This window comes from Petromyzon marinus, chromosome 56 (genome assembly GCF_048934315.1).
Source record: "Petromyzon marinus isolate PM22_M1 ecotype Great Lakes invasive population chromosome 56, UKy_Petmar_22M1.pri1.0, whole genome shotgun sequence".
NCBI classification, from domain to species: Eukaryota; Metazoa; Chordata; class Hyperoartia; order Petromyzontiformes; family Petromyzontidae; genus Petromyzon; species Petromyzon marinus.
The window spans coordinates 5,244,010-5,271,143 of record NC_133722.1 but is presented as its reverse complement, the minus strand read 5'-3'; the positions used below and the strand labels follow the sequence as shown (position 1 = coordinate 5,271,143).

At 56.9% G+C, this 27,134-nt stretch overlaps 1 protein-coding gene across 4 annotated transcripts in view; it reads left to right on the top strand.

Annotated features, from left to right (window-relative positions):
• Positions 1–27,134, top strand: part of LOC116954682 (integrin alpha-6-like) — a 108,255-nt gene that overhangs the window by 72,900 nt on the left and 8,221 nt on the right. For 2 of the 4 annotated variants that reach the window (XM_076052496.1, XM_076052499.1), the window contains exons 8-24: positions 448–536; positions 1,701–1,834; positions 4,935–5,024; positions 7,004–7,065; positions 7,911–8,077; positions 8,853–9,017; positions 9,683–9,795; positions 10,657–10,846; positions 11,309–11,380; positions 11,539–11,618; positions 12,536–12,613; positions 14,007–14,109; positions 14,947–15,138; positions 17,630–17,749; positions 18,405–18,512; positions 21,772–21,873; positions 22,336–22,461. In XM_076052496.1, coding sequence (XP_075908611.1) covers positions 448–536; positions 1,701–1,834; positions 4,935–5,024; positions 7,004–7,065; positions 7,911–8,077; positions 8,853–9,017; positions 9,683–9,795; positions 10,657–10,846; positions 11,309–11,380; positions 11,539–11,618; positions 12,536–12,613; positions 14,007–14,109; positions 14,947–15,138; positions 17,630–17,749; positions 18,405–18,512; positions 21,772–21,873; positions 22,336–22,461 — 1,991 coding nt within the window. Of the gene's footprint in view, positions 1–447; positions 537–1,700; positions 1,835–4,934; positions 5,025–7,003; positions 7,066–7,910; positions 8,078–8,852; positions 9,018–9,682; positions 9,796–10,656; positions 10,847–11,308; positions 11,381–11,538; positions 11,619–12,535; positions 12,614–14,006; positions 14,110–14,946; positions 15,139–17,629; positions 17,750–18,404; positions 18,513–21,771; positions 21,874–22,335; positions 22,462–24,854; positions 25,018–27,134 lie in introns of all 4 variants that reach the window. The other 2 variants (XM_076052498.1, XM_076052497.1) reach the window with 2 other exon arrangements.

Genomic DNA, 27,134 nt, shown 5'->3' with positions numbered 1-27,134 from the left:
GGGTGTCACGGGCATCACGGGCATCACCGGTGCCACGGGTGTCACGGGCATCACGGGCATCACCGGTGCCACGGGTGTCACGGGCATCACGGGCATCACCGGTGCCACGGATGTCGTGGGCATCACGGGCATCACCGGTGCCACGGGTGTCACGGGCATCACGGGGCACCAGAGGCATCGCCGGTGCCACGGGCGTCATGGGCATCGTGGCATCACAGACATTACGGATGCCACGTGTATAATGCGCATCACGTGGGTGCCACGGGCATCACGGGACGCCGCTGGGCACCGACGGCGCCGGCCCACGCTCTGCCCGTGGGCGACTTTCGCCCTTCTCTCTCGCTTCCGGAAGCTCCTCCGTCGCCGTCGCCGTCGAAGATGCGCCGTCGCCCGCCGTGAGTGACGGCTTCTCGCGCGCCTTGCGCGGCTCCTCTCCTTCGTTCGCAGACATCGCCATCGGAGCTCCGTTCGCCGGCAGCGGCAAAGTCTACATCTACCACGGCGGCAAGGGCGGCATCGCCACGGAGCCCGCCCAGGTCAGCCGGCGGAACGGAAAGTTGAACGCGCGGTCGGGCTTCCGCGACCGATGTCATCCACGAGCGAGGTTTTTTTTTCGTGGGGTGTTTGATCGCGTCAATGCAAACGTGTCGCCAAACACGCCGCCACCCGTAAATGTCGTGGCTTTACTCTCCGACACACCGGTGTGCTGCACTAGTAACGAATTGACGAACTTTTGCTAGTTATCCGCGTCGGGTGGTGGCGGGTTTAACGACACATTTATATTCACTCGAACCAACCCAAAAGCCTCGATTTTTTTTCGCGTGGCTCCGTTGACCGGGCTTCACCATGCTGCTCAGTGTTGGGTTTGGTGAAAGGGGGTTGGGGGGGGCGGTGGGGGGGGCGGGGTGGAGGCCCTACAATGTTGTTGGGGGGGAGGGGGCTTTGACGATGCGGAAGATGTTATGTAGAAGATAAACGGGACACGGGGAGGCTGAGTGTAGCTGTGTGGGCGAGCTAGACCAGGTGACACGTGGAGGCTGAGTGTAGCTGTGTGGAGGAGCTGTAGCTGACGGGACACGTGGAGGCTGAGTGTAGCTGTGTGAGGGAGCTGTAGCCCAGGGGACACGGGGAGGCTGAGTGTAGCTGTGTGGAGGGGCTGTAGCTGACAGGACACGTGGAGGCTGAGTGTAGCTGTGTGGGCGAGCTAGACCAGGTGACACGTGGAGGCTGAGTGTAGCTGTGTGGAGGAGCTGTAGCCCTGGTGACACGTGGAGGCTGAGTGTAGCTGTGTGGAGGGGCTGTAGCCCTGGTGACACGTGGAGGCTGAGTGTAGCTGTGTGGAGGGGCTGTAGCCCAGGGGACACGGGGAGGCTGAGTGTAGCTGTGTGGAGGGGCTGTAGCTGACAGGACACGTGGAGGCTGAGTGTAGCTGTGTGGGCGAGCTAGACCAGGTGACACGGGGAGGCTGAGTGTAGCTGTGTGGAGGAGCTGTAGCCCTGGTGACACGTGGAGGCTGAGTGTAGCTGTGTGGGCGAGCTAGACCAGGTGACACGGGGAGGCTGAGTGTAGCTGTGTGGAGGAGCTTTTATTTCCCTCTGGCCAGCAGTGGCACGAGCAAAGAAATTTCAGGGCTTGCGCCTTTATTTACACACATACGTTTATATTGTGCGTGTGTGTGGGGGGGTGGCGGGGGGTAACAGGTGATCTCGGGCCAGGAGCTGAAGCCGCCAATTACCCAGTTCGGCTTCTCGCTCTCCGGCGACATGGACGTTGATGACAACACCTACCCGGACCTCCTCGTCGGCTCCATGTCCGACAAGATCGCCGTGCTGCGGTGAGCTTGCCGGGGAGGCGGCCACAAGGACATTCCGTCGCCACGGGGATATGATGGCGTAACCCCGCCCGCCCGCCTGCCCGCCCCTCCCACCATCGTCAACATCACCATCGTCAACATCACCATCGTCAACATCACCATCGTCAACATCACCATCGTCAACATCACCACCGTCAACATCACCACCGTCAACATCACCACCGTCAACATCACCACCGTCAACATCACCACCGTCAACATCACCATCGTCAACATCACCACCGTCAACATCACCATCGTCAACATCACCATCGTCAACATCACCATCGTCAACATCACCATCGTCAACATCACCATCGTCAACATCACCATCGTCAACATCACCACCGTCAACATCACCACCGTCAACATCACCACCGTCAACATCACCACCGTCAACATCACCACCGTCAACATCACCATCGTCAACATCACCATCGTCAACATCACCACCGTCAACATCACCATCGTCAACATCACCATCGTCAACATCACCATCGTCAACATCACCATCGTCAACATCACCATCGTCAACATCACCATCGTCAACATCACCATCGTCAACATCACCATCGTCAACATCACCATCGTCAACATCACCAACATCACCATCGTCAACATCACCACCGTCAACATCACCATCGTCAACATCACCATCGTCAACATCACCATCGTCAACATCACCACCGTCAACATCACCATCGTCAACATCACCATCGTCAACATCACCATCGTCAACATCACCATCGTCAACATCACCATCGTCAACATCACCATCGTCAACATCACCATCGTCAACATCACCATCGTCATCATCACCATCGTCAACATCACCATCGTCAACATCACCATCGTCAACATCACCATCGTCAACATCACCATCGTCAACATCACCATCGTCAACATCACCACCGTCAACATCACCATCGTCAACATCACCATCGTCAACATCACCATCGTCAACATCACCATCGTCAACATCACCATCGTCAACATCACCATCGTCAACATCACCATCGTCAACATCACCATCGTCAACATCACCATCGTCAACATCACCATCGTCAACATCACCATCGTCATCATCACCATCGTCAACATCACCATCGTCAACATCACCATCGTCAACATCACCATCGTCAACATCACCATCGTCAACATCACCATCGTCAACATCACCAACATCACCATCGTCAACATCACCACCGTCAACATCACCATCGTCAACATCACCATCGTCAACATCACCATCGTCAACATCACCACCGTCAACATCACCATCGTCAACATCACCATCGTCAACATCACCATCGTCAACATCACCATCGTCAACATCACCATCGTCAACATCACCATCGTCAACATCACCATCGTCAACATCACCATCGTCATCATCACCATCGTCAACATCACCATCGTCAACATCACCATCGTCAACATCACCATCGTCAACATCACCATCGTCAACATCACCATCGTCAACATCACCATCGTCAACATCACCATCGTCAACATCACCATCGTCAACATCACCATCGTCATCGCCACAACGAACACCCATTGCCGACTTCGCCAACGTCGTCATCAACATCACCAACAAAGTCAACTTCACTAAATGGTTGCAACTCTTCAACTAAACCATTACATCTTCTTGGTTCTTTCGGCAAAGTCACGTAGAATGGGGATAAAATAAGATAAAAAAATAAAAAAATTCTCATGACGTTTCGGAGGCAACACAAGCTTCCGTCTTCAGGTGGGACAGTCACAGCAAGATCCCCATTCTACGTGACTTTACCGAAAGAATCAAGAAGAAGAATCCCTGCAGTCACGAAAGCTTTAAATCGAAATATAAACCATTAGAATTATTAAACTTTTTTTATTGGTATCACCACCATCGTCAACATCACCACCACCACCACCAACATCATCAATATCACCACTACCAAAATCATCAACATCATCACCACTACCACCACCACCAACATCATCACTATCACCACCAACATCACTATCACCACCACAAATATCATCACTATCACCACCAACATCACTATCACCACCACCACCAACATAATCACTATCACCACCAACATCACTATCATCACCACCACCAACATCATCAACATCATCACCACCACCACCAACATCATCACTATCACCACCAACATCACTATCACCACCACCACCAACATCACTATCACCACCACCAACATCATCACTATCACCACCAACATCATCACTATCACCACCAACATCACTATCACCAACAACATCATCACTATCACCACCAACATCAATATCACCACCACCACCAACATCATCACTATCACCACCAACATCACTATCACCACCACCACCAACATCATCACTATCACCACCAACATCACTATCATCGCCATCAACATCACCAGCCATAACATGACCCAATCGCCAGTAGACGATCCCAAACAACGAGATCTATACCCCTCTGACCGAAGACACGGATTTATATATAACACAAAAACAACTATCAACTTTTTTTTTTATTTCACCACGTGAGGCCCCACTGAGCTGCCACATAGCTCCTTTTCAGCAGCGGCTATCTGGAATGACAGCTCAACGAAGTGTCTCACCCTCATCACGTGGACATTCATAGCAGCAGCCAAAGACTCTGAACGCGTGATGATGTTGATTCTAAATGTGGGTGTGTGGGGGGAGGGGAAACCAGAGAACCTGGAGAAAAATCCACGCGACCACGGGGAGAGAGAGAGAGAGAGAACATGCAAACTTCAAATATACACCAGCAGGCGTCATGGTCGGTATCGAACCCACAGCCTCCCGTATGCCAGGCGAGGTGGTTAACATCTCATCGGAGAGCTATACAGCACACCTGCGAAACCTATACTGGAATGATTATTTAAATCTCCGGTTATAACCACTGGTTCTAATAGTGTAATGGGGCAAACATGACCACCAGAGGAGACATAGATGGCAGCAGATCAGGCGCCGGAGTTGGCCACACCACACCACACCCTCGTGCGCCGTGCCGGCCTTCGTACGCGCTGCTACTCGCTGACCGGGGGATCTTCTTTGTCTTCATTAGGAGCCGTCCCATCGTGCGAGTGACTCACAACATCACCGTGTCTCCTGAGCTGCTGGACGCCAGCGAGAAGAACTGCGGTTCGTACACATGGTGAGTGTCTCTCCGTCGCCGCGGTGAGCGTCTCTCCATCCCCGCGGTGAGTGTCTCTCCGTCGCCGCGGTGAGCGTCTCTCCATCCCCGCGGTGAGTGTCTCTCCGTCCCCGCGGTGAGTGTCTCTCCGTCGCCGCGGTGAGCATCTCACCGTCCCCGCGGTGAGTGTCTCTCCGTCCCCGCGGTGAGCATCTCACCGTCCCCGCGGTGAGTGTCTCTCCATCCCCGCGGTGAGTGTCTCTCCGTCGCCGCGGTGAGTGTCTCTCCATCCCCGCGGTGAGCGTCTCTCCGTCCCCGCGGTGAGCGTCTCTCCGTCCCCGTGGTGAGCGTCTCTCCGTCCCCGCGGTGAGTGTCTCTCCATCCCCGCGGTGAGCGTCTCTCCATCCCCGCGGTGAGTGTCTCTCCGTCCCCGCGGTGAGCGTCTCTCCGTCCCCGCGGTGAGCGTCTCTCCGTCCCCGTGGTGAGCGTCTCTCCGTCCCCGCGGTGAGTGTCTCTCCATCCCCGCGGTGAGCGTCTCTCCATCCCCGCGGTGAGTGTCTCTCCGTCCCCGCGGTGAGCGTCTCTCCGTCCCCGCGGTGAGCGTCTCTCCGTCCCCGTGGTGAGCGTCTCTCCGTCCCCGCGGTGAGTGTCTCTCCATCCCCGCGGTGAGCGTCTCTCCGTCCCCGCGGTGAGTGTCTCTCCATCCCCGCGGTGAGCGTCTCTCCGTCCCCACGGTGAGCGTCTCTCCGTCCCCGCGGTGAGCGTCTCTCCGTCCCCGCGGTGAGTGTCTCTCCATCCCCGCGGTGAGCGTCTCTCCGTCCCCACGGTGAGTGTCTCTCCATCCCCGCGGTGAGCGTCTCTCCGTCCCCACGGTGAGCGTCTCTCCATCCCCGCGGTGAGCGTCTCTCCGTCCCCGTGGTGAGCGTCTCTCCGTCCCCGCGGTGAGTGTCTCTCCATCCCCGCGGTGAGCGTCTCTCCATCCCCGCGGTGAGCGTCTCTCCATCCCCGCGGTGAGCGTCTCTCCGTCCCCACGGTGAGTGTCTCTCCATCCCCACGGTGAGTGTCTCTCCATCCCCGCGGTGAGCGTCTCTCCGTCCCCGTGGTGAGTGTCTCTCCGTCCCCGCGGTGAGCGGCTCTCACAGTAGCAGCAGACCTCGACATTGGCATCTAGCTCGTGAACCACATTGCAAAGTGACTCGTAGATATACAGAAACGCGTGGAGACCCATAGAGACGCACAGAGAGTAGCATAGACAAGCCAAAGGAGTGCGACTGTGTGGCCATGCAACCCAAACTGTGGACCGCACAGTGACCCCACCGTGGTCTGCGCTCCTTCAACGGAGGAGGAACAGCGACACGACACGACCTCTCTCTCTCTCTCTTTGTCTGTGGTGAAGCCCTCTCTCTGTTCGTAGCCAGCAGCAGACTCCTACATTGGGGCCCTCTCGCTCCCGAGCCAGACTGCCAGGCGCAAGCAGCAGCCAGAGAGAGCGATAAGAGGTCAATAGAGACGCGATGAAGACTAGTGGCCGTGCAACTCAAACTGCGGACCGGATAATAAACCACTTTGTCCTGAAGTCCTCTCGTGATGGCCAGCAGCAGCAGCAGCAGCAGACTTTGGGGCATTGAGCTCCTGAACGTACAGCTGCTGTCATCACGTGCAAGCATCGAATACAATTGTGTTGTCCGTTTTTGTTTAATAAACAGCAAAACCTTGGATCGCGAGCACAATTCGTTCCGGAAACGTGTTTGTAATCCAAAGCACTCGTATACCAAAGCGCTCGTATATCAATTGTGATCACGTGGCGCTCGGCAGACAAAGCGTATACGTACTACTGCTCGTATTGCAAGAAGACCCTCGCTCGTTTATCAAATTAATATTTTAAAATTTTTGCTCGTCTTGCAAAACACTCGCAGGCCAAGTTATTCGCAATCCACAAGGTGTTTGCTGTGTATCTAAAACATATCTTTTGTTGTCCAAATATTGTTGTTGCCTTTCAGCATCAAAGTGAGCCTCTGCTTCACGTACGTGGCCAAGCCTGCATCCTACAGCCCACGGCTCGGTGAGATTTGACGGCGGAATTCGTCGTCATGCTCCCGGGAACGAACGCCGCGAACGGCGTCGAGTGAGATTTGCGCGCAGTACCCAAAGTCCCCGGATTGTAAGGCGCAATCCCCCCCCCCCCCGTGTTTTTAAAAGCAAGCGTTTGTGGGTGTGTCTCGTTATCCGGAGAATGCGGCACTCTCCTTCGTTTACCCAGGAGAGCCTCAGTGAGGCTCGGGACTTTGTTTTGAAGCGGGTCCTCAAGGACCCCTGGGTCGAGCGAGCGAATGGATGGACGATCGCGTGAATGGGCGAGTGAGCGAATGAATGGGCGATCACGCGGTGTGCGAGCGAATGAATGGGCCAGTGAGCGAATTAATGGGCGAGCGAGCGAATGAATGGGCCAGCGAGCGAATGAATGAGCGAGCAAATGAATGGGCCAGTGAGCGAATGAATGGGCCAGCGAGCGAATGAATGGGCGAGCGAGCGAATGAATGGGCCAGCGAGCGAATGAATGGGCCAGCGAGCGAATGAATGGGCCAGCGAGCGAATGAATGGGCGAGCGAGCAAATGAATGGGCCAGCGAGCGAATGAATGGGCCAGCGAGCAAATGAATGGGCCAGCGAGCGAATGAATGGGCGAGCGAGCGAATGAATGGGCCAGCGAGCGAATGAATGGGCCAGCGAGCGAATGAATGGGCGAGCGAGCAAATGAATGGGCCAGCGAGCGAATGAATGGGCCAGCGAGCAAATGAATGGACGAGCAAGCGAATGAATGGGCGAGCGAGCGAATCAAGCGGTGTGCCTGTGTCGTTTAAACTTCCTCCGCCCCCTCCCCCTCCCCTCCCCCTCCCTCCCCCGTCAGTGCTGAACTTCACGGTGGAGGCGGAGGTGGAGCGGCGCCGGCTGGGCATGGCGCCGCGCGTCTCCTTCGTGCGAGGAGCGCGCGAGGCCGAGGTGCAGCGCGGCACGGTGGTCCTCAACGGGCAGAGCTCGCCCAAGTGCAGCGGCGACGTCGTCCTGCAGATCAACGTGAGCGAGGGCCGGGCGCCTGAGCACGCCCACGGGGGACGAGCGGGACACGGGGGCATTGAGGGGCGGGTGGGGGGGGGGGTTTGCAGATGCACGGACGGACGGGGGGGGGGGGAGGGGACACTCGGAGCCACGGGCACGCACACGCGGGCACACACACGCGGGCACGCACACGCGGGCACACACACGCGGGCACACACACGCGGGCACCGGGGGGGGGACATGCACGACACATGCGGACGGGCATGGGAGGCACGCAGGCACGTGGAAGGAGAAAGGAGACGAACACACATCGATGGGTGGACAATACAGACGGGCAGACCCACACACACACACACACCAATAGATAAACTGACAGACAGTCGCATGGACGAATGGTCGGACACGCAAAACGCAGAGATCCCCCCGTACAGCCTGTAACAGACTGTAGGGGCAAGCGCTGTTAGCGAGCAGCACCTATGAAGGCCGGCACGGCACACGAGGGGGTGAGGGGCCAGCAACCACGCCTCTGTCTTCCCGGTAGCGATGGTTACAAACCGCACCAGGTGCTCATTTGAGGCTGTTGGCCGTGATGGGGTATCGAACTCGGCCCGCCGGGTTCATAGTCCAGCGCGCCATAACCACTGCGACACACGGAGGGATGCGCGGGTGCACACGTGCGCGCACGGACGAGCAAGGGGGACACGCGGATAAGGGAGATGACGGAGGCACGCACGCGCGGACACGTCACGTCGCGGCGACGTGACGTGTCCGCGCGTGGCCGTGGCGCTCGCAGGAAAACATCCGGGACAAGCTGCGACCCATCGTCGTCGTGGCCCAGTACGGCATCCAGGAGACTCGCGCCGCCCGGCGGGGCAACCGCCAGGAGCCGGGGGACGTCGCCACGCTGGACAGCCGCCCCGTGCTCGACCCCACGCAGCTCACCCGCGAGAAGCTCGAGGTCCGCTCGCCCGCTCGCCCGCTCGCTCGCCCGCTCGCCCGCTCGCTTGCCCGCTCGCTCGCCCTCCTGCTCGCCTTCCCGTTCACTTGCTCGCCCGCTCGCTCGCCCAACCGCTTGCCCACTCGCTCACCCACTAACTCGCTCACCCGTTCGCTCGCTCGCCCACCCGCTCGCTCGCCCGTCAACTCACCCACGCGCTCGCCTGCTCATATGCCCGGTCGCTTGCCCATCCGCTCGCCCACTCACTCACCCGCTCGCTCGCCCGCCCGCCAACTCACCCGCTCGCTCACCCACCCGCTCACCCGCTTGACCGCTCGCTTGCCCTCCCGCTCGCCCACTCGCTCACACGACCCGGCCACATTTGTCTCCCCAGTAGCGATGTTTACACACTGCACCAGGTACTCATTAGAGGCTGAGTCGACCTCGGAAACCAGTAGACTAACACAGAGACCCACAGCCACACGTAGACAACCATAGACTCACGTAGATCAATCGACTCTCACCGGGATCAATAGATCAGCATAGAGACCCATAGACAGACAGCTGTTGCTGTCCCCGCGCTCCGTTTCTGTTTGGCGTTTGGCACATCAACGCTTTGTCAACCCCTTACCCCCCCCCCACCCCTTACCACCCCCCCCCCACCTTGCCCCCCTCCCCCCGCGCAGGTGAACTTCTTGAAGGAGGGGTGCGGTAGCGACGGAAAGTGCCACAGCAACCTGCAGCTGAGGCCGTACTTCTGCTCCGAGGTGAAGGAGGGCGACTGCACCCTGCTGCCCACGTGAGTACCCCCCCTCCCCCCGGCAACGTACGCACGCATGCATGCACGCACGTACACACGTACACACGTACACACGTACGCACGCACGCACGCACGTACGTGTGCCCTGTGGGTTTTAACTGCGCCTACGTTTGTGCGTGCGTGCGTGTGCCGTTCCGGCCTTCACAGGTGCTGCTCGCTAAGAGCACTTGCCCCAACAGCCCGTTAAGGCCATACAGGGGATCTTTATCTTTGCTCGATTCCCGTTCACGGCCAACACCCAGTGACGATTATTTGAACCGGTCCTGGGACGCCCCTAGGTCGACTCAGCCTCAAATGAGTATCTGGTGCGGTGTGTAGTAAACATCGCCACTGGGGAGACAAAGGCGGCCGGGCGCGGTGCTGGCCACCCACCCCCTCGTGTGCCGTGCCGGCCTTCATAGGTGCTGCTCGCTAACAGCACTTGCCCCAACAGTCTGTTACAGGCTACACGGGGGATCTTCATATGTGCGTGCGTGCGTGCCTGTGTGTGCGTGTGCTTGTGCACGTGTGTTTGTGCGTGTGCGTGCGCGTGTGCGTGCGGTTAGCGCTACGCTGCGCTATGAACCTGGCGACCCGGGTTCGATTCCCGCTCACGGCCAACACCAGTGACGATTATCTGAACCGGTCCCGGGCCTCCCCTAGGTCGACTCAGCCTCTAAATGAGTACCTGGTGCGGTGTGTAAACATCGTCACTGGGGAGACAAAGGCGGCCGGGCGCGGTGCTGGCCACCCACCCCCTCGTGTGCCGTGCCGGCCTTCGTAGGTGCTCGCTAACAGCACTTGCCCCTGCAGTCTGTTAAGGCTATACGGGGGATCTTTGTCTTTGTCGCGCGTCCCCAGCGACGAGACGGGGGCCCAAGTGCTGTCCCTGCGCTCCCAGAAGGACGTGACGCTGGGCATGGACATCAGCAACGAGCCGTCGAACCCCGCACGGCCCGACCTGGACGGGCACGACGCCCACGATGCCCACCTCTCCATCCTCATCCCCAGCGCCATCACCTACACCGGCTTCCGCAACGCCGATAGAGCGGTGAGCGCAAGCCGCATCCCAAACCCCCTCCTCCTCCTCCTCCTCCTTCCCCTCCTCCCTGCTCCTCCTCCTTCCTCTTCCTCATCCCCCCCCCCGCCCCCTCCTCGTCCATCCCCATTGGCGTCAGTGCCATCGTCATCGTCATCATCATCGTCATCATCGTCATCATCGTCGTTGTCATTACTGTCATAATCACCATCATCGTCATCATTGTTGTCATCGTCATCATCCCCGTCGTCATCATCATAAATCATCATCATCATCACAATAATTACCTATTGTGATCAGCTGCCTACTCTTGTAGCTGTTGCTGCTGCTACTGCTGCCGTGTCTCCAACTGCAGTCTCTTGCTGATGATCCTGACGACGACGACGACGACGTTGTTGACGATGCACCTGCCGCCGCCGATGCCGATTGCCGACGACGCTGACGATGTCGCCCGCCCCTTGCCCCCTCCCCCAGGTGTCGTGCACGCCGCTCAATGACAGCGCCACGGAGTGCGAGCTGGGGAACCCATTCAACAAAGGGCAGAGGGTAAACACCACAACGACCTTCGCCAACTCTCGCCGCGGCCGCCGCGATATACGGGCGGTCTCTGCTTCGGAGCCCGTGTGAAGCGTGCACGCGGTCCGTCTCGGCCCCGTGTTGGCGTGGCGCGCCGTTGACGCTCCCTTCCGTCTCCGCTCCCGCAGACGAAGCTCTTCATCCTGCTCGGCACGTTGCTCATCACCACGGAAACCACGGAGTTCGCCGTGGAGCTGAGGCTGAGCACGTGAGAGTCCCCGCCCCCCCCCACCCCACCCCACCCCCTGCCCCCCGCCCCCCCCCACTCCCCTCCCCTCCTCCCTCTCCCCACCACCCTGCCCCCCGCTCCCCCCAACTCCACCCCCTCCCCCGGGGGACCCTGCCCCACTGACGGGCCGGCAGCGTCGCCCCGCACGGTGGCGGCCGCGTCGCCCCACTCCGCCACTCGGAGTCTCCGGCACGACTCGCAACCGCCGGCCCGGTGGAGCCGCCGGCACGGTGGAGCCGCCGGCCCGGTGGAGGGGCCGGCACGGTGGAGCCGCCGGCCCGGTGGAGCCGCCGGCACGGTGGAGCCGCCGGCACGCCGGGCCGGTTCGACTCCACGTCCCCCGGCACGGGGGCGGTGTAAGGACGGAAGGAAGGCCGTGGTCGCCGCTCACGGAGAGAGACAGAGAGAGAGAATCACAATTTAGATTGAGGTTGTGACGCTTGCCACTGCTCCCCGTGTGGACGTGGTGTGACGCTCCTCATGTGGACGTGGTGTGACGCTCCCCGTGTGTACGTGGTGTGACGCTCCTTACGTGGACGTGGTGTGACGCTCCTCGTGTGTACGTGGTGTGACGCTCCCTGTGTGTACACGGTGTGACGCTCCCCGTGTGTATGTGGTGTGATGCTCCTTACGTGGACGTGGTGTGACGCTCCCCGGGTGTACGCGGTGTGACGCTCCTCGTGTGGACGTGGTGTGACGCTCCCCGTGTGTACGTGATGTGACGCTTCCTGTGTGTACGTGGTGTGACGCTCCCTGTGTGTACGTGGTGTGACGCTCCCCGTGTGTACGTGGTGTGACGCTCCTTACGTGGACGTGGTGTGACGCTCCCTGTGTGTACGTGGTGTGATGCTCCTTACGTGGACGTGGTGTGACGTGGTGTGATGTTTGTGTCACAGTGCCAGTGACCAGCAAACCCTGCAGCCGATTGTGGCGCGTCTCCTCGTGAGAGTAGAAATCCAGCTCTCCATCACAGGGTGCGTCATCATCGCCATCATCACCATCATCACGACCAGCATCACCATCAGCATCACGACTAGCGTCACCGTCATCACCAACAACATCACCATCATCACGACCAGCGTCACCGTCATCACCAACAACATCACCATCATCACGACTAGCATCACCGTCATCACCAACAACATCACCATCATCACGACTAGCATCACCGTCATCACCAACAACATCACCATCATCACGACTAGCATCACCGTCATCACCAACAACATCACCATCATCACGACCAGCGTCACCGTCATCACCAACAACATCACCATCATCACGACCAGCGTCACCGTCATCACCAACAACATCACCATCATCACGACTACCGTCACCGTCATCACCAACAACATCACCATCATCACGACCAGCGTCACCATCATCACCAACATCACCAACAACATCATCATTATCGCTATCACCATCATCATCACAACCGGTGTCTCAATCGTCAAACATCATCACCATCATTACCACCTTCATGACCAGAATCACCACCATCATCACTATTGTCACCATCATCATTATCACCATCATCATCATCACCATCATCATCATTTCTGTGTGCCCCCGCGTTTCTCTCCACGTGTCTTTCCGTGTCTCTCCGTGAATCTCTCCATCTATCTGTCCACGCATCTCTCCGTGTGTCTCTCCATGTCTCTCCGTGTGTCTCTTCACGTCTCTCCGTATGTCTCTCCGTGTGTCTCTCCGTGTGTCTCTTCATGTCTCTCCGTATGTCTCTCCGTGAGTTTCTCCGTCTGTCTGTCCACGCATCTCTCCGTGTGTCTCTTCAAGTCTCTCCATGTCTCTCCGTGTGTCTCTCCGTGTGTCTCTCCATGTCTCTCCGTGTGTCTCTCCGTGTGTCTCTCCGTGTGTCTCTCCATGTCTCTCTGTGTGTCTCTCCGTGTGTCTCTCTAAGTCTCTCCGTGTGTCTCTCCGTGTATCTCTCCGTGTGTCTCTCTAAGTCTCTCCGTGTGTCTCTCCGTGTATCTCTCCGTGTGTCTCTCTAAGTCTCTCCGTGTGTCTCTCTGTGTGTCTCTCCAAGTCTCTCTCCGTGTGTCTCTCCAAGTCTCTCTCCATGTCTCTCCGTGTGTCTCTCCGTGTGTCTCTCCAAGTCTCTCTCCATGTCTCTCCGTGTGTCTCTCCAAGTCTCTCCGTGTGTCTCTCCGTGTGTCTCTCCTTGAGTCTCTCCAAGTCTCTCTCCGTGTGTCTCTCCAAGTCTCTCTCCATGTCTCTCCGTGTGTCTCTCCGTGTGCCACCCGCGCGTCGTCCGACCGCGTGTGTGCGTGCGCGCTCGCGCATCATCCTCCTCCTCCCTCCTCCTCCCTCCCCCTCCTCCTCTTCCTCCTCCTCCTCCTCCTCCAGGCTGGTGAAACCGTCTCAGGTGACGTTCGGGGGGCGCGTGCAGGGCGAGAGCGCGATGAACGCGGAGGAGGACGTGGGCAGCCTCGTGGAGTACACCTTCGCCGTGAGTCACCATCGCCGAGCGAACCGCAGCCGAGACGACGTCCGGGGTCGTTCCCCGCCGCTGTTCCCGGCGACCCTCCCGGGGATCCCGGACCGATGGCGGCGCGGTGAACGCGCCGAGTGATGATCTCTCGCGCCGATAAATGGGGAGCGGGCGTTCATTTCCATTTGTGCCGCTGCCACCACCGAGAACACCTCCACCATCGTCACCGCCACCACCGACGCTTCCATTATTATCACTCCTACCACCAATATCTTTTACCACCACCGCCTCCGGCACCGCCACTCCAACCGCCACCACCACCACCATCATCATCATCGCCCGTACCACCACCTCCACCACTACTTCCATCACCACCACTCCCACCCTCACCACCACCATCATCATCATCACCCCTACCACCACCTCCACCACTACTTCCATCACCACCACTCCCACCGCCACCACCACTCCCACCCTCACCACCACCACCATCATCATCGCCCCTACCACCACCTCCACCACTACTTCCGTCACCACCACTCCCACCCTCACCACCACCATCATCATCATCGCCCCTACCACCACCTCCACCACTACTTCCGTCACCACCACTCTCACCCTCACCACCACCACCATCATCATCATCACCCCTACCACCACCTCCACCACTACTTCCATCACCACCACTCCCACCCTCACCACCACCACCGTCATCACCCCTACCACCACCACCACCACCACCCCTGCCACCACCACCTCCGCCACTACTTCGGCCACCACCACTCTCACCCTCACCACCACCACCCCACCCTCCTCCCCACCACCATTTAATTTCACCGCCCCCTGCGCCGGCAGGTGAGCAACCTTGGCAAGCCGCTGCTGGCGGACAACGAAGACGGCACGGTGCTGGTGAGCGTCTCGGTGCCCAGCAGCACGGAGTCGGGGAAGTGGCTACTCTACCTGATGAGCGTCCACACGGCGTTGGGCGCACAGCCGCCTGTGCCGTGCCAGCCCGCCGGCGTCGCTGTCAACGAGCTGAACCTCTTGGTAACGACCGGCACGCGCGTGTGTGTGTGTGTGCGCGTATGTGTGTGTGTGAGTGAGTGTGTGTGAGTGTGTGTGTATGTGTGTGTGTGTGGGGAGCGATAGTGTAGCGGTTAGCGCTACGCTGCGCTATGAACCTGGCGACCCGGGTTCGATTCCAGCTCACGGCCAACACCAGTGACGATTATCTGAACCGATCCCGGGCCTCCTCTAGGTCGACTCAGCCTCAAATGAGTACCTGGTGCGGTGTGTAAATATCGCCACTAGGGAGACAAAGGCGGTCGGGCGTGGTGCTGGCCACCCACCCCCTCGTGTACCGTTCTGGCCTTCATAGGTGCTCGCTAACAGCCACTTGCTCCTACAGTCTGTTAAGGCTATATGGGGGATCTTTGTATGTGTGTGCGTATGTGTGTGCGTATGTGTGTGCGTATGTGTGTGCGTATGTGTGTGCGTATGTGTGTGCGTATGTGTGTGCGTATGTGTGTGCGTATGTGTGTGCGTATCTATGTGCGTATGTGTGTGCGTATCTATGTGCGTATGTGTGTGTGTATGTGTGTGTGTATGTGCGTATGTATGTGTGTGTGTATGTGCGTGCGTATGTGTGTGTGTGCGTATGTGTGTGCGTATGTGTGTGCGTATGTGCGCAGGAAAGGGCGGTTCTGCACAGATGCCATGTTTTCTGTTCGTCTGCTACAGCAGAGGTGTAGGGAATTCCAGCAAGGCCTACATCTCTGCTTTATTGGCCTGGTCAAGGCCTATGATACCATCAGTAGGCCTGGGCTCTGGGTTGTTCTTCGTGCTTTTGGTGTACCTGACCCTCTGCTCACGATCATTAAGGACCTTCATGATGGTGAGCGGGCCCGGGTAAAACTACGTGGCCGGGAGTCAGAGCCATTCCCTGTACACCTTGGGGTGCGACAGGGAAGTCCTCTGGCTCCCACATTATTTAACATTTATTTTGACCACGAAGTTCATGAAGCCTTCAGTAGCTGTACCGGTGGAATCTCCATTTGGTACAGATATAATGGGAGGCTGATCGATGCCCGGGTGCGGTCAAGGGATGGCTCCCTATTGCTCAACCACGTTATGTATGCCGATGATTTGGTAATAGCTGCTCATTCAGAGGAGGAGTTGGAGATGCTGCTGCTGAGACTGGAGCGTGCCACTTAGAGATGGGGCCTTACCATCAGTCCCACCAAAACTAAGCACCTGCCTGGGTATTTTGTACCATCGGACACTCCACCCCCACAACTCCCAATCGGTGATGGGGCAGTTGTGGAGAGAGTGGAGAGTTTCCCATACCTGGGCAGTGTGCTTATGACCGGCTCCAGTTTGACAGCAGAGGTCTCACTCGGAATCAGTCGAGCGGCAATATATTTTCATCGGTTGCGTAACACTGTGTGGAAGCTACCTGGTCTGTCGCTCCGCACTAAGCTTCAGGTCTTCTCGGCCACGGTCATTCCCTCCCTTCCCTACGCTTGCGAAACGTGGACCCCCCTAATGAAACATCTTCGCCGGTTAGATACATTTAGGCTAGCCTGCCTACTATCCATCCTGGGTTTAACCAGGCTGGATTGTGTGAGGAGCTCACAAATCCTTGAAAGATCTGGGCAAGGTCCCATCGGTGAGCTCTTCCGGCAGGCAAGGCTGCGTTGGCTGGGTCATGTAGCCCGCATGCCCAGCCACCGCATGCCGAAACAGCTTTTGTTCGGCCGGATCGAGGGGGCTAAACGGGCGCGGCACGGGCTAGAGAAGAGATGGAGTGATGTGGTCCAGGAGGACGTGGAGCTGAGTGGACTGCCGATGACTGGTACCAGCGGTGTCAAGATCGGCCTCTGTGGAGGAGGCTCGTGAAGGACGCTACTGGGCAGTTGGAGGCAGTCGCCCTCCAACAACAACGGAGGGCGGAAGAGCGACGCTCACAACAACGAGCGGAGCGCCGGGTGGCTAAAGCACAGCAGGTTGGCACAGTAGGGGGCACAGGTGGTGCATCAGCCAGTCATCTCCGTCAGTCGACCCGTGGCACCTGGGTCTGACCCGTGACCTCCTGCCAGCGGGCGTTCGACACTTCACGTGGCCTCAAAGTGCACATGGCCTGGCACAAGCGTCGTGGTGACGTCACCGCCACTTAGTGGCGAATTGCGGTTGTTGTTGTTTGTGTGGGTGTGTGTGTGAGTGCGTTGGGTGCGTGCGTGGGTGCGTGTGTGGCCACGGGGGTAAGGGGGGGTTACGTGGGGGAAGAGGTACGAGGGGAGGAGTAAGCAGCACGCGTACACAGAATGAATGGAGAATGAATGGAGAATGAATGGAGAATGAATGGGGAATGAATGGAGAATGAATGGAGAATGAATGGAGAATGAATGATGTACGTACGTTGGACTTATTTTGCACGGAAAGGTAGCCAACCGTGCTCATGGAATGCATGGGGAATGAAGAGGAAGGAGGAACGAATGAGGAAGGAATGAGGATTGACTGTGCGCGTGGCCTTGCGCAGCAGAGCTCGCTGGGTGGAGCGAGGAGGAGGAGGAGGGGGGCGGAGGAGGAGCGGGAGGGGGGCGGGGGCAGGAAGACGGCGCTCGTCATCGGCGGAGGGAAAAAACCCTCGGCGACTTTCGTGAGTAGCATCACCATCATCATCACCATCATCATCACCATCATCACCATCATCATCACCATCATCATCACCATCATCACCATCATCATCATCATCACCATCATCATCACCATCATCACCATCATCACCATCATCATCACCATCATCATTACCATCATCATCACCATCATCATCACCGCCATCATCATGACCATCATCACCATCATCATCATCACCATCAGCATCACCATCATCATCATTACCATCATCATCATCATTACCATCATCATCATTACCATCATCATCATTACCATCATCATCACCATCATCATCACCATCACCATCACCGCCATCATCATCATCACCATCATTATCACCATCATCATCATCACCATCATCATTATCACCATCATCACCACCATCACCACCATCATCATCACCACCATCATCACCACCATCATCACCACCATCATCACCACCATCAACCAACAACAACATCATCATCATCATCACCATCAACCACACCCGTCATTGTTGGAGGGTGTGGGTGGAGGGTCTGGGGGGAGACGGAGAGAAGAACTTCTAAGTGTCTGCAGTAATTGGGCGCGTGTTGTGCATCTCTCTCGCCATCGTCAGCGTGGTTCATGGTGGTGGTTGTCTGCGTGCGTTGCCGCAGGACTGCGTGACGTCGCGCTGCCTGAATCTGCTTTGTCCGCTCGACGGGCTCACGGGCGCTGGCACGGTGACGCTGCGCACACGCGTCTGGAACAGCACCTTCCTGGAGGTGAGATGCCTCCAGCACCACCAGCAGCACCACCACCACCAACACCACCAGCACCACCAGCATCACCACCACCAACACCACCAACACCACCAGCACGACCACTGCCAGCACAACCAACACCACCAGCACCATCACCGCCAGTACCACCAGCACCACCAGCACCGTCACCACCGCCAGCACAACCAACAACACCAGCACCATCACCCCCAGCACAACCAACACCATCAGCACCACCACCACCGCCAGCACAACCAACACCACCAGCACAACCAACACCACCAGCACCACCACCACCAGCATCACCAACACCACCAGCATCACCAACACCACCAGCACCATCACCGCCAGTACCACCAGCACCACCAGCACCGTCACCACCGCCAGCACAACCAACAACACCAGCACCGCCACCACCGCCAGCACCACCAGCACCATCACCAGCACCACCAACACCACCAGCACTGCCACCACCGCCACCACCACCCGCACCACCAAAGCCAATAAAGAAACCTCATATAGCCTGGACAGACTGTAGGGGCAAGCAAGCAGCACCTATGAAGGCCAGCGAGGCACACAACGGGGTGGGTGGCCAGCACCATGTCCAGCCGCCTTGGCCTCCCCGCACCAGGTACTCGTTTAAGGCTGAGTTAACCTAGGGGAGGGCCAGGACTGGTTCAGATAATCATCATTGGCGTTAGCCGTGAGCGGGAATCGAACTCGGGTGGCTGGGTTTGTAGCGCGGTGTGCTAACCGCTACTACACACGTGAGTGTGTACGTGCGTACGTGAGTGCGTGAGTGAGTGCGTGAGTGTGTGTGTGTGAGTGTGTGCGTGTGTGTGTGTGCGTGAGTGTGTGATGAGTGCGTGCATGATGAGTGCGTGCGCGAGTGAGTGCGTGAGTGAGTGCGTGTGTGTGTGAGTGAGTGCGTGAGTGAGTGTGTAAGTGTGTGATGAGTGCGTGCGTGATGAGCGAGTGCGTGATGAGCGAGTGCGTGAGTGACCGCGTATGTGTGTGCGTGAGTGAGTGCGTGCGTGTGTGAGTGAGCATGTGAGTGAGTGTGTCCATGAGTGCGTGAGTGAGTGTGTGAGTGAGTGCGTGAGTGTGTGCGTGAGTGTGTGCATGAGTGAGTGCGTGAGTGAGTGCATGAGTGTGTGTGAGTGAGTGAGTGTCTGAGTGAGTGAGTGTCTGATTGAGTGAGTGTCTGAGTGAGTGAGTGTGTGAGTGAATGTCTGAGTGAGTGTCTGAGTGAGTGAGTGTGTGAGTGAGTGAGTGCGTGAGTGTGTGAGTGTATGAGTGAGTGAGTGTGTGAGTGTCTGAGTGAGTGAGTGTCTGATTGAGTGAGTGTCTGAATGAGTGAGTGAGTGTCTGAGTGAGTGAGTGTGTGAGTGAGTGAGTGTCTGAGTGAGTGAGTGTGTGAGTGAGTGTCTGAGTGAGTGAGTGTGTGAGTGAGTGTCTGAGTGAGTGAGTGAGTGTGTGAGTGTCTGAGTGAGTGTCTGATTGAGTGAGTGTCTGAATGAGTGAGTGAGTGTCTGAGTGAGTGAGTGTGTGAGTGAGTGTCTGAGTGAGTGAATGTGTGAGTGAGTGTCTGAGTGAGTGAGTGTGTAAGTGTCTGAGTGAGTGAGTGTCTGATTGAGCGAGTGTCTGAATGAGTGAGTGAGTGTCTGAGTGAGTGAGTGTGTGAGTGAGTGAGTGCGTGAGTGTGTGAGTGTATGAGTGAGTGAGTGTGTGAGTGAGTGAGTGTGTGAGTGTCTGAGTGAGTGAGTGTCTGATTGAGTGAGTGTCTGAATGAGTGAGTGAGTGTCTGAGTGAGTGAGTGTGTGAGTGAGTGAGTGTCTGAGTGAGTGAGTGTGTGAGTGAGTGTCTGAGTGAGTGAGTGTGTGAGTGAGTGAGTGTCTGAGTGAGTGAATGTGTGAGTGAGTGTCAGAGTGAGTGAGTGTGTAAGTGTCTGAGTGAGTGAGTGTCTGATTGAGCGAGTGTCTGAATGAGTGAGTGTCTGAGTGAGTGAGTGAGTGCGTGAGTGTGTGAGTGTGTGAGTGAGTGTGTGAGTGAGTGAGTGTGTGAGTGAGTGTCTGAGTGAGTGAGTGCGTGAGTGTGTGAGTGTGTGAGTGAGTGTCTGAGTGAGTGAGTGTATGAGTGAGTGTCTGATTGAGTGAGTGAATGAGTGAGTGTGTGAGTGAGTGTGTGAGTGAGTGAGTGTGTGAGTGAGTGTGTGAGTGAGTGTAACAGTGAGTGAGTGTAACAGTGAGTGAGTGTAACTGTGAGTGAGTGTAACAGTGATTGAGTGTGTGAGTGAGTGTGTGAGTGAGTGTAACAGTGAGTGAGTGTGTGAGTGAGTGAGTGTAACAGTGAGTGAGTGTAACAGTGAGTGAGTGTGTGAGTGGGTGAGTGTAACAGTGAGTGAGTGTAACAGTGAGTGAGTGTGTGAGTGAGTGAGTGTGTGAGTGAGTGTGTGAGTGAGTGTAACAATGAGTGAGTGTAACAGTGAGTGAGTGTAACAGTGTGTGAGTGAGTGAGTGTAACAGTGAGTGAGTGTAACAGTGAGTGTAACAGTGTGTGAGTGAGTGAGTGTAACAGTGAGTGAGTGTAACAGTGAGTGAGTGTAACAGTGAGTGTGTGAGTGAGTGAGTGTAACAGTGAGTGAGTGTAACAGTGAGTGTGTGAGTGAGTGTAACAGTGAGTGTAACAGTGAGTGAGTGTAACAGTGAGTGAGTGAGTGTAACAGTGAGTGAGTGTAACAGTGAGTGAGTGTGTGAGTGAGTGTAACAGTGAGTGAGTGTAACAGTGAGTGAGTGTAACAGTGAGTGTGTGAGTGAGTGTAACAGTTAGTGAGTGTAACAGTGAGTGAGTGTGTGAGTGAGTGTAACAGTGAGTGAGTGTAACAGTGTCTGAGTGAGTGAGTGTGTGAGTGAGTGTAACAGTGAGTGAGTGTAACAGTGTCTGAGTGAGTGTAACAGTGAGTGAGTGTAACAGTGTGTGAGTGAGTGAGTGTAACAGTGAGTGAGTGTAACAGTGAGTGAGTGTAACAGTGTCTGAGTGAGTGAGTGTAACAGTGAGTGAGTGTAACAGTGAGTGAGTGTAACAGTGTCTGAGTGAGTGAGTGTAACAGTGTCTGAGTGAGTGTAACAGTGAGTGAGTGTAACAGTGAGTGAGTGTAACAGTGTAACAGTGAGTGAGTGTAACAGTGTCTGAGTGTATGTAACAGTGAGTGAGTGAGTGCTTGCCCGCGTGCTAACGTTGTCATCCTCACGCCGTTCCGCAGGATTACATCAAATACGAGAACATGGAGTTGTTCGTCACGGCCGGCATCATCTTCAGAGCCAAGAACCCCAACGTGAAGATGCCGGACGTGACCCCAATCAGGGTGAGCGAGCGGAGGGGGGTGGTGGGGGTTCCGTCCCTGATCCTTCAGTTCTCTCGAGCTCACGATGGGTGGGGCGGTGGAGCAGCGTAGGCATTGGTTAAGTCCCAAGCGCGCACGACGACCCGCCAGTAAAATTGCAACCGGCATCAACGGGCGGCAGACAGATTTTTCTCTCCACAACACGCCGGCTGACGCTGTAGCAGCAACGAACCGGCATGCCGTGTTTACGTGACGGACCTTGCTGGCTGGCTGTGCCGGATGTTGGCGGGGTTAACGGCACGTTCAGGTATTTACGCGATCTAACCCAAAAACGAAAAAGAAACCCCCTGCATTATGGACAATGGTGGTGATGATGATGGTGGTGACGACGACGACGACGACGATGATGTTGAAAGAAAAAAAAATAAAAAAATAAAAAAATGCGCGTTCAAAGAGTCGTTGACCAGCCCGGTCTCCGCGCAGGTGCGTCTCACGCTGGACCCCGACGGCACGGTGACCCCGGCGGCGCCCGTCCCCTGGTGGGTCATCGCCCTCTCGGTCGCCGCAGGTGTCTTCGTGCTCCTGCTGCTCGTCGTGCTGCTGTGGAAGGTGAGCAGCCCGTGGCGGCCGGCACCACGGCGGCGAGATGTCGACCACCTCGCCTGGTGTGCAGGGAGCGCAAAGCTCCGGCGGATTCCCAACGATAGCGAAGAAAATGGGACGTCCTTTGGGCGCTTCGGCAAGGTCGCGTGGACGGGGTTTCGGAGGAAATGACGGGGGGGGAGGGGAGGGGGAAATAACAAGCAAGCAAAAAAATCTTCGGAACGTTTTTCGATCGCAACACGAGGCGTTTCGTCGTCAGTATGACGACGGAGCGGTTTGTGATGCGGTCGGGAAAACGTTCGTAAGTTTTTTGTTGTTGTTTTTTGCTTCGTTTATTTTTTCTTTGAACGCATCCACGTGACCTTGCCGAAGCGCCCAAAGAATATGAATTCCTTGCAGCCACGAAAGCTTTCAGCCAACGCTCGAAGAAATGGAACGCGCGGTCTCGTTAAGTGGCGGTGAGGACACGTGCGAGCGGGCCTGCAGAATCGCCGCCAACCCCCCTCCTAGACCACGAAGATTCACTCAAGGGGGCATTCGATCGATTAGCGGGCGCCGCGGCGGAGAGATGTTAACTACCTCGCCCGGTGCACGGGAGGTCGTGGGTTCGATCCCGACCCTGGCGCCCGGTTTTGCGGTGTCTCTCTCTCTCCCCGCGGTCGCGGTGATTTTTCTCCGGGTCCTCCGCTTTTCTCCCTCCACCCGTCCACCGCGTCCCACGTGACGATGATGGTGATGAGCCAGCTCCGTTGAGCTCCCATTTGTGATATCCAAGTCGCTCCTGAAAAAGGGGCTACGCAGTTCAGCGGCGCCTTACCTGCTAAAATAAAGTCGAGTCCGTTCGTCTCCTTCCGAGTCAAAGAGCGGTTCGATCGCTCGATTGAGTGTCGAGGCGTCGGCCGATCAACGTCCTGGTCGACCGCACAGTCCTGACTTAGCCCCGCGGTGGACATTATGCGTTACTGCGGCGGGGACGAGTCTATCCGTAGGGCACAACGCCGCTGACTTCACCACAAAGTGGTACGAAATGTATAGGCCCCTGAGGGATGATGGGCTGAGCCAACCTACCCCCCCCCCCCCCGACCAGGATTTGAACTCGCACCGTTCCCGATTGTGAGCAGCCCCAGGTAGTAGGTGCGGCCAGAACGATGCCCGGCCGCCTTTGTCTCCCCAGTGCTGATATTTACACACCGCATCAGGCACTCGTTTGAGGCCGGGTCCACCTAGAGAGGGGGCCTTGGACCGGTTCAAATCTTCGCCACTCACCACTGCACCACCGCTCCCCATGTACACGCGCAATACAAAGACAAAGATCCCCTGTGTAGCCTCAACAGGCTGTAGGAGCAAGTGCTGTTAGCGAGCACCGATAAAGGTCGATACGGCGCACGAGGGGGCGGGTGGCCAGCACCGCCTTTGTCTCCCTAGCGGCGGTGTTTACACACCTCGCCAGGCACTCATTTGAGGCTGAGTCGACCTAGGGGAGGACCGGTTCAGCGCCAGTTTCAGATAATCGCCAGCGGCGTTGGACGCGCGAGCGGGGACTCGAACTCGGGTTTCCGGGGTTCGTAGCGCAGCGCGCTGACCGCTACACTACCGCTCCCCACACGCACACACGCACGCACACACGCGTACACACACACACGCACGTGTATACACACACGCACAGGTAAAGATGCTACAGCATGTGCAGGACAATGCACGTCAGCGGCGTTCAATCATTTTGCGTGCGACCGCACGTTGCTGTGTTTCACGGCGGTGTGGAACACGTGGGGGGAGTCTTTGTCTGTGAGCGCGTGTGTACGTACGACATTGCCATTTATTGTTTCATTCGTTTTAATTTGTGTTTTTTTTGTTCGTTTCTGTATTTGTACGACGTGCGTGAATCCCATCGCCACCCCCTCGCTGCCATTCACTAACACCCATCGCCTCCTAACACACGCGCGTGTGCGCACGCTCGCTCGCACGCTCGCACGCGCACACACACGTTGACTCAAACACACACACATTCACTCGCACACACACATTCACTCGATTCACTCGCACACACATTCACTCGCACACACACACACATTCACTCACACACACATTCACTCGATTCACTCGCACACACATTCACTCGCACACACACACACACACATTCACTCACACACACACATTCATTCGATTCACTCGCACACACATATTCACTCGCACACACACATTCACTCGATTCACTCGCACACACACATTCACTCGCACACACACACATTCACTCGCACACACACACATTAACTCGCACACATATTCACTCGATTCACTCGCACACATATTCACTCGCACACACACACACACACATTCACTCGCACACACACACATTCACTCGCACACACACACATTCACTCGCACACACACGCACGCAGTGTGGATTCTTCAAGCGGACAAGCAAGGAGATGCGCTATGAGGCCAAGCTGCACAAGGCAAAGATCGGCGCACAGCCCTCGGAGACCAACAGGCTCACGGCGGAGGAGGACATTTAGCCCCCCCCACCCTGGCCCCCCCCACTCCCTCCCCCCAAACATCTCGGTAACTCCGCATCATCCTGCATTTCATTTCCCCGTTCGTTTGCCTTTAATTTCGTTTTGTTTGACCTCTTCTTGCTCGGCGTCTGCCCGTTGGTTTGTGCCCGCTGGCACGTGTTCGCTCGCCCGTCGGTCCGCGAGCGATTGAGAGTGAGCGAGAGTGAGATGAGAGGATAGGTAGGAGAGTGCATGGAGGGGAGTGGAGTGAGATGAGAGGGGAGAGGTAGGAGAGAGCGTGGAGGGGAGTGGAGTGAGATGAGAGGTAGGAGAGTGTGTGGAGGGGAGTGGAGTGAGATGGGAGGGGAGAGGTAGGAGAGCGAGGGGAGTGGAGTGAGATGAGAGGGGAGAGGTAGGAGAGTGCGTGGAGGGGAGTGGAGTGGGAGGGGAGAGGTAGGAGAGTGCGTGGAGGGGAGTGGAGTGAGATGAGAGGGGAGAGGCAGGAGAGGGCGTGGAGGGGAGTGAGATGGGAGGCGACTCGGCATCGGTGGAGGAATTGGAGGATTAGGTTACGTGGTCTTGTTTATGAAATCGGCCTGCAGCTCGTTCGCGAGTGGATGCCTCACGAGACCACATGTCGCCTCTCACCGCAAGCAAGAGATCACCGTGGCCAATGCTGTCGATCGCACCGCACCCATCCACCGCATCCCATCCATCACAGCCATCCCGGCTATCTCAGGTCAACTCTTACAGCCTCGTCGCCACTGAGATACAAATTTAACTTCGTTGGTTCTTTCGGTAAAGCAACGTAGAATGAGAATAAAAGAATAAATTGATAAAATAACTATTTTATTATTTTGTTCTCATTCTACGTGACTTTACTGAAAGAACCAAAGAAGATGAATCCAATGCCCGTCTCGATCAGAATCAGAATACATGTTTATGCTGGAGGAATCCGATGAACTCTAAAGCACTTTCTTTTTACAGACGCTCCAGCCGGGCGCGGGGTCAGAACGGTGCAAAAACATAGAATACAAAAACCAGCCTCCTCGACGCTTCGCCATTCCATTCCGTCCCGCGACAGCGTAGAGCCCCGAGGGCATCCACGCTCACTAGCGGTAGCGCCTAGAGCCCCGAGGGCATCCACGCACACTCGCGGTAGCGTAGAGCCCCTGGGGCATCCACGTACACTCGTGACAGTGCAGAGCCCCGGGGGCATCCACGCTCACTCGCGGTAGCGCAGAGCCCCTGGGGCATCCATGCACACTCGCGACACCGTAGAGCCCTGGGGGCATCCACGCTCACTAGCGGTAGCGTAGAGCCCCGAGGGCATCCACGGTCACTCGCGGTAGCGCAGAGCCCCTGGGGCATCCATGCACACTAGCGGTAGCGTAGAGCCCCGAGGGCATCCACGCTCACTCGCGAGTGAGCGCAGAGCCCCGGGGGCATCCACGCACACTCGCGGCAGCGCAGAGCCCCGGGGACATCCACGCTCACTAGCGGTAGCGTAGAGCCCCGGGGGCATCCACGCTCACTCACGACAGTGTAGAGCCCCGGGGGCATCCACGCTCACTCACGACAGTGTAGAGCCCCGGGGGCATCCACGCTCACTCACGACAGTGTAGAGCCCCGGGGGCATCCACGCACACTCGCGGCAGCGCAGAGCCCCGGGGACATCCACGCTCACTCGCGGTAGCGTAGAGCCCCGGGGGCATCCACGCTCACTCACGACAGTGTAGAGCCCCGGGGGCATCCACGCTCACTCACGACAGCGTAGAGCCCCTGGGGCATCCACGCTCACTCGCGGCTGCGGGGTCGAACCGCTGGATGAGCTCACGTGGGTCCAACTGCGGTCGCTCCAGGAGCCCACGGATATGCTTGCAGAGTGACGGCCCTAAAGGAAATACATTCTACACTTTTTGTTCTATTTTACCAGGGTATAAGGCCCGCTGAGCCACATAGATGTTTTTTCAGAATATATGTTGAGCTTCTTTCCCGCCGTACGTAGCCAACAAGGGCAGCAAACTAAACGCAAAGAGCAGTTCTAGAGAAATTCGCTCTCACTGTAGATGATTTAAAAGTGCATGGCTCCCAGTGGCTACCTAATATCGGAAGAGCGTTCCAGACGGCCGCAGAAGCGCGTCTAAAAGCGTCTTGGTTTCGAAATGGTAGCTCAATGAAGTG